The sequence below is a fragment of the Berghia stephanieae genome, chromosome 2 (assembly GCF_034508935.2).
Source record: "Berghia stephanieae isolate SIO BIC M18660-M18661 chromosome 2, UCSD_Bste_1.3, whole genome shotgun sequence".
Taxonomy (NCBI): Eukaryota; Metazoa; Mollusca; class Gastropoda; order Nudibranchia; family Aeolidiidae; genus Berghia; species Berghia stephanieae.
The window spans coordinates 100314809-100325955 of record NC_088361.1 but is presented as its reverse complement, the minus strand read 5'-3'; the positions used below and the strand labels follow the sequence as shown (position 1 = coordinate 100325955).

General features: G+C 37.2%; 1 protein-coding gene across 2 annotated transcripts in view; it reads right to left on the bottom strand.

Moving 5' to 3' along the window:
- The window catches only part of LOC144966047 (putative amine oxidase [copper-containing]), a 38880-nt gene extending 28143 nt beyond the window's left edge, over window positions 1-10737 (bottom strand). The window contains exon 1 of one of the 2 annotated variants that reach the window (XM_078902052.1): window positions 10217-10737. Coding sequence is in view for 1 of the 2 variants with exons in the window: in XM_078902051.1 (XP_078758177.1) it covers window positions 9788-9797 (10 nt within the window). In the remaining variant the exon portion in view is untranslated. Of the gene's footprint in view, window positions 1-9787; window positions 10164-10216 lie in introns of those variants that run through there. The other variant, XM_078902051.1, reaches the window with a different exon arrangement.
- Window positions 10738-11147: the final 410 nt, after the last annotated feature.

The following is an 11147-nucleotide window of genomic DNA, read 5'->3' as shown; positions in this document are numbered from 1 at the left end:
CGATGACGAAAATTATATGATGATGTTGATATTGTTTTTATTGCTATTGTAGTATTTGTTGTTAATGTTGTTGTTGTTGTTAATGATGATGATAATGATGGCAACGACGATGTCGTCGACAATGATGATTACCGTACGATATTACAAAGTTTATTCAATCTTAGGCTTTCGCCATTAAATCATACACTTTGATGACAACATACATGAAAGTGGAAAAAAATGGTAAATGGAACCAAACAATAAATTGTTACCATTAATAACCACAAAAAATACAACAATCGTAATACCACCAATACGTACAATAATAATAATAATAATAATAATAATAATAATAATAATAATAATAATAATAATAATAATAATAATAATAAAAATAATAATAATAATAATAATAATAATAATAATAATAATAATAATAAAAATAATAATAATAATAATAATAATAATAATAATAATAATAATAATAATAATAATAATAATAATAATAATAATAATAATAATAATAATAATAATAATAATAATATTACCATCATCATTACTACCACCACCATCACTATTACCACCACCACCATCACCATCATTATTACGTTTCCAATCCGTTTTTCTCGTTTTTTAAAAATTTGATACCTTAATAGACGAAAATTCCGGTGATTTTTTTAAAGGATAGTTAAAATATCTACCATTTTATTAACCCTGAAAACTACGATTTTTATTTTCCTATTTCAAGTAGGCAGGTCTGCTATGACAAGTATCAGTTCCATAGTCAAAAAAAGACAAATTAAAAACAAAGTTTACTTAATCTTAGGCTTTCGCCAATAATTCATACAATACAATTAAGACAAATTAAATAATGCTACCAATCTCTCCTCATGCATTCGTTAGACTATAACAATAACGACCGTGTTATCTTTACTCCTTACCCAACCAACCCCTAGCTTCCCGATTCTTCATCGCGAACTATTATGTATGTATTAGCTTCAGGACGGGCAAGTACGGAATCTGCCCACCCTTCCTTTAAACGTCTTTATTTCCTCTATAACTTAGAATTCAACTCTCTCCTTTCTCAGAAGAGTATTTCTCGTATACTAATTCAATTTTTGAGTAAACCAAAATGGTGGGGGTTGTATTTTATATATTTATTTAGTCGTGACTTCTGAATAAAAGTGTTTTATTAGAGGGAATGCAATAGAAAATACATTGTTTTGCAAAAATATTTAGTCTGGCAATAAAAATACAGCGGTAATTACTTTAAGAATTTTTTTTTAAAAAGGAACAAATTAATTTGTTTAAAAAAAACAAAACAAAAAAAAACAAAACAAACAAACAAATAAGACAACAATTTAAATAAATGAATTTTGAGAAGCACTAAAGAAAACGAGAAAAAAAGAGATAATTTAAATGGATAAACAAATATATTAAAACAACACAAGTTAATACTAACTTGATATAATATTAGTAAATTGATACATTTAATTCAATACTGGAACCTTCCCAATGTTATTACATCAATGGTACCAGCACAAGTAAGGCAATAAATAAAAAAAAGTTCGTTTGCCAAAATCTCTATTTAGTGCTCACTGGTTTATAAGGTGGGCTCATTTGAATTAGCCCGACCTAGAACTAGAGAGGCCAGACAGCAAAATCACCGTCAGGCGACGTGACGATGAGATGACGATGTGGGCGGAGTGGAGTGGTTGGGAAAGGGGAGGGGGGGGTGATAAAAAAGAACAGGAGCGTATCCTGGTTTATGCATTACGGGGTGCATGGTGATTCGCAATCTATCAAAAATACATACAAATTGATTTCAGTACGAAGTATCAAGTTTAAGTACTAACTTTTAAAATTATCTAATTTAAATTAGATTATTTCGGACCTGGTAATACAGCTTATAACTTGAAAAAAACAGGGTGGTATTTGCCCACCCTGCCCAATATTACCAGCCGTCCCTGGTTCCAAATAATATTAAGTTGTCACACGCAACGGCTTTCGTCGATCAGAAATCCAGAAAGCGTGACACTGTGCCACCCCGTCCCCCTTCTCTCTCTCTCTCTCTCTCTCTCTCTCTCTCCTCTCCTCCTCTCTCTCCTCTCCTCTCTCTCTCTCTCTCTCTCTCTCTCTCTCTCTCTCTCTCTCTCTCTCTCTCTCTCTCTCTCTCTCTCTCTCTCTCTCTCTCTCCCCTCTCTCTCTCTCTCTCTCTCTCTCTCTCTCTCTCTCTCTCTCTCTCTCTCTCTCTCTCTCTCTCTCTCTCAACAACACGAACACGCATACGAAGATTTACAAATCTTATATTTTACACGAGTGAAATAATTTTTGGCATTTAACACTGTGTTAGATGGTATGTTTGCCGTTGGGTTGAGAGAGTAGTTTCCGTTACAATAAAGAAACTATAATGGTAAAGAAATGTCTGACAAGTAAACAAGTGAAGTTTCCACCTCAAAGCTAGAGGCAGAGCTAACAATAATAGGCTATACCATCTACGTGTTACAATCGTGATAATGTGAGATACAGCCAGATGCTGTTGATTGGCAAACTAGCAACAGCAAGTAGGCTAGTATAGATGGAAGAAATTGACGTCACTCAGCTTTTCGTATTTTATTAGTAGTTCTCATTAAATTGTATTAATCAGACTATAAACATTAAGGTTACACATAATTTTGTGTTTGATACAGAATTATATCCGGCTGGCATTTTTATGAGTTTTGTAAGTAAACGCATAGCATCAATAGTATTAGAAAGAGTAAACTAACAGAATAATTAATATAATATGGAGTGACCAATTCTTTGCCTGGTGAAAAACTCTCAACCAGCGGTAGTGTGCTCAGATTTCTTGAATACATGCAGACTAGCCGAAATTAGCCGGCCCCCAAGATTATGAACGTTTTTTAATTAATTGTGTTTTTTTTTTTTTTTTTTACATATTATATGTAATTAATAGAAGCAATGATTCACTACAGTGTAACAGTTTGAGCCTTTGCCTCATTGCATCAAATCAGGTTGGCAAATGCTCACTTTCCATAGGGCCAGCTGATTCGACCGACATAGCATGTATTGTATGTGGCGAGGTGATAGTGAGGTCAGAAGCCATGTGGTTATCAATGACCTTAACCCTGCCCTTGCCAACCATAGGAAAATCGTCACATTCACATTCGTTACGATCATTACAATCTGGAGATAGCATTGGTTTCTCTAGATTGCTATGGTTACGATCCAACCAGCACTTTTATCATTCATATTTTTTTTGTAAATCGCACCATTTAAAGAAAAATGTTTTATTATAATTATACAGTAGCTATAAAAACAAGACACTGTGTTGTCGAGTTAATTTTGCTGATCAATATTATGCATAGAATGTATTTGTTGCTTTTCTGTTTGAGAAAAAAAAAATTGTGTTGGGTGGGTGTGAAATTTTGGGGGAAATTCTGAAAATGGCTGGTAAGGAAAGGGTTAAACTCCCGATTCCAGTTTTTTTTTTTTTTTTTTTTTTTTTTGTAAAAACGCATTCAATTCAGAGGTGGAGGTGGAAGAGGAAGGAGTGGGTCGGTAATCATACGGTGATTAAAATAAATTAATGTATAATAAATAAAATAGACAAAGTAGTCTGGCATTTTTATGAGTTTTGTAAGTAAACGCATAGCATCAATAGTATTAGAAAGAGTAAACTAACAGAATAATTAATATAATATGGAGTGACCAATTCTTTGCCTGGTGAATGAGAGAGATTCCGGCTTGTGTGTGTACTTGAGATATCTAGTTGAGATTAGTTAGATACTTATCAGATTGGAGTGAACAACAAGATACAGTGATACAGTACAGCTAAGACTTAGATAGATCTATTCATTTAACAAGTAAGAAGATGAGCTTAAACAGCAGTAGTAGGAAAGGTAGATCTGGCAGTGCCAGTACTAGTAGTGGCAGTAGTAGGAAATAAAGCCCTGCACCGATGAGTACAAATAAGGCAAAAGCAAAAGCTGAGACTGAGACTTGCGGAAAATGTGAATATGTATGCAAAGAGATTGAGAAATGCTTACAGTGCGAGCTCTGTGACCAGTGGTTTCATACTTTGTGCGAAAAGATAGATGATGACACCTATCAACTGTTGAAGAAAGACTTAGAAAAAGAATGTCCGCTGCTGCATTACTACTGCTCTAAGTCCTGCAACAAAGTGGCCTCAAAGTTCTTGGGCAATTTCATGCAGCTTGAAAAGGAAGTAGATAAACTCAGGAAAAAAGTAGAAGACGTAGATAAAAGTGTGAATATCATTCAAAAAGGTGAATTCACAGAGGAGATGATAGAAATAGTGAAATCAACAGCAAAGGATGAGATAGAGGCCTACCCTATGTCTGAGGCGAGTGAGATTAAGGAGAGACTCAAGAGAAGTACAGAAGAAAAGTCAGATAGAGTAAGACAAGATTTAAATGAAATGAGGAAAATCAATGAAACTGAGGAGAAGAAGCAGGCAATGGTGAAAAAGAACCTGGAACTAGAAGAGGAGAGAAATGAAAGGGCTAAGAGAGTGAAGAATGTAATTATGTATGGCATACCCGAAGCTAAAGATGGCGACAACAAGGAAGATATAAGAAAAGCCGAAATGGTACTCAAAGAGTTGCAGGTTCATGGAAACAAAGACAGCCTCAACCCTATAGAGCAAGTGATCAGATTGGGCAGAAGAGAAGATAGACCAAGACCCATGAAAATAAGTCTGATGTCAACGGATCAGCGTAACACTGCTCTTAGGAACAGCAAACAGTTGAAAGACCATAAACGGGAATGCTTACAGAAGGTGTATATTGGAGCTGACCAAACAATTATGCAAAGAGAGCAGGCCAAGGAGTTAAGAGAGGAGCTGAAGAGAAGACGAGAAGCAGGGGAAGATGTAGTCATATATAAGAAAAGGGTCATTTTCATGGAAAAGTTTAGTGAACAAATAAGAAAGAGAGACAGCGATGTTGGAGGAAATGACTGGGACTGGGATGAGGAATGACTATATTGGAAACGTGTCAGTCCAATTGCCCAAAATGTTTCTGAGCAAGGACTCGAAGACAACAAGAAAATTCAAAAAAGAGAAGTACCAGTAAATGATAAGGAGGGGCAGCACGTGAATATGGAAAATACCCTGAAGTTCATGTACACGAACGCAGACAGTGTGATGAATAAGAGAGAGGAGCTAAAGGCTATGGCAGAAGAAGAAGATCCAGATGTGATAGCAATAACAGAAGCTAAGCCAAAGAATGCAACAACACACCCAACCATAGCAGAGTTAGGTATTGAGGGATACACTGTAATAGCTAGCAGAGATTTTGAAACTTCCGGCAGAGGAGTATACTTATTGGTGAGAGAGAACCTCAAGGTTAACCCCATAGAGGAACTCACAGATCACGACTTTAGGGAGAGCGCTTGGTGCTCGATTGGAGTAACTGGACAAAGTCAGATACTAGTAGGAGTGATTTATCGGAGCCCAAATAGCACAGGAGAAAATAATGAGAGAATGTTGGAGATGATAAGGAGAGCATCACAAAAAAAGCATTCAGAGATAATTATTATGGGAGACTTCAACATGCCGGAACTGGAGTGGAAAGGGATGGACGAACCAAAAGAGGGAAGCCTGGAGGAAAGTTTCATAGAAACCATTGAAGATTGCTACCTACAACAGATAATAAAAGAACCCACGAGACAGAGAAAAAACCAGAAGCCCAACGTATTGGACTTGATATTGATGGAGGAAGAAAATGACATAATCGACCTAAGACTGAGCCACCCACTGGGAAAAAGCGACCATGCGACCATATTCCTAAAACTGAGGGCAACATCAGAGACTGTAGATGAAAAACTGACACTCAGATATAGGAAGGCTGATCTAGAGAGTATGAAAGAGGAACTGGGCATATCAAATGGAAGGAAATACTAATCGAGGACACCGTAGGAAACAACTGGAGTAGATTTACCAGAGTACTTAACCAATGCTTCGAGAAAAACATCCCGAAAAGCAGAGGAACCGGGTTGGGAGAAGAAATCAACCTTGGATGACGCAGGAAGTGAGAGAGGCATTACGGAAGAAGAAGGCAGTAAATAGAAGATACTCTAGAAGCAAAAAGGAAGTGGATTGGGACAAATACAAAAGAGTGAGAAACGCAACTACTAAAATAGTCCGACAAGCGCATCAAAAGTATGAGAACAAGATAGCAGAGGAAACGAAAGAAAATCCTAAAGTATTCTGGAGTTATGTAAACAGTAAAATGAAGACAAGACAGGGAACCTGTGACATAAAAAAAAGAAGATGGCACTTGGGCATCTGAAGATGAAGACAAGGCAGAGGTGCTAAATCTCTTCTTTGCAAGTGTCTTTACAGTGGAGAACCAGAAAAACTTGCCAGATATTGCGAAAAGAAGTAATATAGATACTACACAATGGCCGATTACTGAAGAGAGAGTAATGAAGAGACTACAAAACCTAAAGGAGAGTAAATCACCTGGACCTGACAAACTTCATCCTTACATCCTAAAAAACTTAGCAGAGCAGCTAGTAGAACCCCTAACCAAGATATTTAACCAGTCGATGAAAGAAGGAAGACTACCAAGGGAATGGAAAGAAGCTAACGTCACAGCCATATTCAAGAAGGGAGACAGAAAAAATCCAGAAAACTACAGACCAGTGAGCCTGACATCTGTCGTCTGCAAGCTCATGGAACAGCTGATTAGAGAAGAAATGGTTGATCATATGACCAAGAACAAACTATTCAGCAAAGATCAACATGGTTTCATGGCGGGAAGGTCTACAGTAACAAACGTACTTGAAACAATGGATGACTGGACGAGAGACCTGGAATTAGGCAACAATTTAGATGTCATACCTCGACTTCAGAAAGGCATTTGACAAAGTTCCACACTGGCGCCTAATCAGGAAATTGGAACAGTATCAAATTAATGATCAGACAGTCAAATGGGTCCGAGATTTCCTCAAAGATAGAAGACAAAAAGTGATAGTGAATGGAACAGCATCAACAGAGAGACTGGTAACAAGTGGAGTTCCACAAGGAAGTGTACTGGGACCAGTTCTCTTCCTGATTTATATCAATGACTTGCCAGACAATCTATCATCTAAATGTAAAATCTTTGCCGATGATACTAAGCTCTATGGAGTAGCTAATACAGAAGAAGAAAGAAACACCTTACAACAAGATTTGAAAAAGCTTGAAGAATGGTCCGAAATATGGCAGATGGAGTTCAATGTAGATAAATGTGCAGTTCTTCACCTAGGAAAAAACAACAGAGAAGCAAACTATATAATGAAAGATAAACCCCTGCAGAAATCCAATGGGGAAAAAGACCTAGGAGTATTTATTGATAGAAGCTAAACTTCAAGAAGCAAATTAAAGATGTTCAATCTAAGGCTAGTAAAACACTCGGAATAGTGAAAAGAAATTTCAAGAATCTGAAAACAAAACACATGACTACCATCTACAAGACTATGGTTAGATCAAAGCTGGAATATGCTAACTGCATATGGTATCCGAAGTTTGAGGGAGACAAAGACTGTTTGGAAAGAGTGCAAAGGAGAGCAACAAAACTTATCACACACCTGAAAGACAAAACATACTGTGAGAGATTGAAAGAATTAAATCTCCCGACCTTAGATTACAGGAGAAGAAGGGGAGATGTGATCCAAACATATAAAATAGTAAAGGGAATAGACAGGGTAGAGGCAGGATTCCTTAAACCAAACAAGAACATTCAGACACGAGGAAACAGCAAGAAACTGAAAAAAGAACGTTTTAAAACAAATGAAAGAAGGAACTTTTTTCATCTAGAATTGTAAATAACTGGAATAAACTACAAGAAACCACAGTATCAGCAAAAAATTTGAATAAATTCAAAGCAGAGTTGGAGATAAGCAACACCCTAGGAAACAAGTTCAATTATAAAAATTGGTCCAATCATTAATAGATGAGGAGGAGCGAAGGAGACTACACCAAGTCTAAAAGCTCTATACAGAGGTATCCAGGTAGGTAAGGTAGGTAGTCCTTCTGGGTCATTAGGTTCATAGAGCTGGAGTTTATCCCCGTTTTTATAGCGTGAAAGGGACAATAGCATTTAGTAATTGCTTGCTATCCTTTGGATAGTACGCTAATATATCGCAAAGTACTTTCCGCTAGATATAACAGACTAAGCTACCCGATCACTGCTGGGTGGACAAGGAGCAGGGGGGGGGGGGGGGTAGTCGACTTCATCCGGGATCGATCTCATAATGGAAATACTCTAAAACTAAAGCCAACTCAAAATAGGCTGCAAAAATGGTCACATACCTAAGTGCGTGGAATAAAAAAAAGAATGCATCTAATTATCGCTATGTGGTTTAGTGGTCTGACACTAGTCTGAGCCTTCGGTTCGGAAGATCCATGTTTGGAGTCTGGAGTCCCGCTCTGACCAGTGCATAGTTGAGTCCTCGTAAAAGGCTCTTTACTCACATTCTCTCATCATACTCAGGCGTAAAATGAGTACCTGGACGTTAACAGCGTTGTCTCTGTCAGAAAAAAATAGTAATATCGCATAACGGGTGTTATGCCTTCGTCCTACATGATAAGAGTTACTGTTGTCTAGGGACCTAGGCGGGCTGAGACAGGCCAGCCGAAGAGAAAAACCGCAAGGTGTGTTTAGGGCTCAACCAGGGTTGTCAGATTATTTTTCAACAAAATGCCAGGGGAAGACTCAAAAAATGCCAAAACACTCAAAAAGATGCCAAAGTCTGTTGACTCCCACCCCCACTAAGAAAACTACTCACTTTTGATAGACAATTTACTATCATATCCTGGTGGCTTGCGTGTTTTCTTTTCTTTTTCTTTTCTTTTTTTTTTTTTTTTTTTTTTTTTTTTTGAATTATACTAAATTTCCTGTTGGGGTAATTATTTACCTACTGACTACTAAGTCGAGTGCTAAACCACTACACCACGGTTGGATTTTGAGAATGAAAAAGAAATGTGAAGATGTTTGTTTTTACGCGTTTAGAAATAATTAAGAAAAGGTGTCATTTGAAGTATAATATACAAGAAAAGAAAATGCCAAATGAAAATGCCAAATGCCAAATGATTTTTCTAATGCCAAACGGTTTTCAAAAATGCCAGATTTTTGGAATCTGGCATTTAAAATGCCAAACTGGCAACCCTGGGCTCAACGTATAGTGTGTTCACACTTGTGGAGTGTGTAACCGAAATTCCAACAAAGTTGCCATATTGGTTTTTATTAGACAAAGCAAATTAAGTTTGGTTACTGATTCTTTGTCAAAATATGATTCTAGGTTGAAATTCAGTTTAAGAGACACATCTTTTAATATTTAGTGTCTAAAAATTCAAAGATATTTTAGATAACAATGTATATTCAACAAACCCAGCAAATCGCACACAAAGACTTGATTCTTAATTGGCAAATATTTTTGTGTTTGTTTTACTAATGTGATTTATCAAAAACAGAGCTTAAACTACAAAAATATATTTACTATTTGAAAAATTAAAAAAAAAAAACATTTATTTTTCTCTTATTATTATATAAAAAATCGGTCTCAAAAATATTGTGAAAAGAAAACAAATTCCGACCAAGATAGCGCGAGTGCACTAACACTAACACAGCGACTCGCTCGTACCTTACGCTGAGCCCTAAACGAAATCGCTACACGGTGTGCTGAGCTGGCCTGGGTCGGGTCGCTTAGCTAGGGACCCCTTTAAGCACGTTAAGTGGATATTGCGCTATGCAAAACCTCAAGTTTTATTACAATAATAGAAAATATCACAAATACTTACGGTAGACCATGACGTTACTTTTAAACTTCTCAATATACTAATTCCCGAAAGTGACAGTTGATATGCTTGTTATATCAGTAACCCCGTCAACACATTAATTCCATGATTGACCAGGGAAAAAAATTGATAATGTTATCAGACGATGATGAACTGAACAAATGAAAGGCAGAGAGCAACCTGAAGAAAGGCGTCTGAATCGAGACTCTTGATCGATCACACAGGCAATTAAAAGTTATAAATTCAGCGTAACACACGAGTACAATCGCACACGCACACGCATAATCTTTTTCTGAACTCGAGTGACCTTATCGCTAGTGTGCGCTTGGCGAAGAAGCTCAAAACATTGACATATATTACCATTGACCTCTTTTAGTCTGGTTAATACAGTTAAGTGAGAATTATAAACATGGATGGTAAAAAAACACATACCTTAGTGATTCCCTCTTCATTCTATATATCTGAGAGAGAGAGAGAGAGAGAGAGAGAGAGAGAGAGAGCGAGAGAGAGAGAGAGGGAGGGGGGGGAGAGAGGGGGAGGGCGGGTGTGGGGAAGAGAGGTGTGCGTGTGTGTGTGTGTTTGTGTAAAAGATAGATAGATAGATAGATAGAGAGAGAGAGAGAGAGAGAGAGAATGTGTGCGTGTGTTTGTATGTGTGAGTGTTTGGGTTTGGGTGTGTATGTGTGTGTGTGTGTGTGTGTGTGAGAGAGAGAGAGAATGTGTGTGTGTTTGTATGTGTGAGTGTATGTTTTTGTGTTTTGTGGTGGATGGGTGCGTTTAAGAGAGAGAGAGAGAGAGAGAGAGAGAGAGAGAGAGAGTATATGTGTGTATGTGAGTGTGCATGTGTGTGTGTGTGTGAGAGAGAGAGAGAGAGAGAGAGGGAGAGAGAGAGAGAGAGAGAACAGCTGTGATGAGTGAATGTTGTGAAAAGTGTTTGAGTCAAAAAAGGTCATGACCTTCATGTCGGAAAACACGCTTGCTAAACGGAGCGAACCACACATCGTGGTATGCAATCAGGTCACGCTCTCTATGTTGCTATGAATCAGGTCTGTATGGAGGAAATAACTTAAATCAATGATAGGTCAAAGAGGTAACAGCTATTACTGTATGCTTTTTGTATCAGGTTAAACACTATCTGTTCTACCCGCCTGTTCAAACTCATCAACACACAAAACATTCAGTATTTCATTGAGTGAATCTATAGAGAACTAGTCACCAATCGTTTTTTTTTTTTTTTAATTAATAAGAAAAAGCAGAGTAACGTCAACCTCATTCATTCCATTGTTTGTGACCCCGGCCTAATTTGATATGTTTGTCCGATCAGCTTCATTTTGATTGGTAAAAACCTCTAGTGGTTAATAGA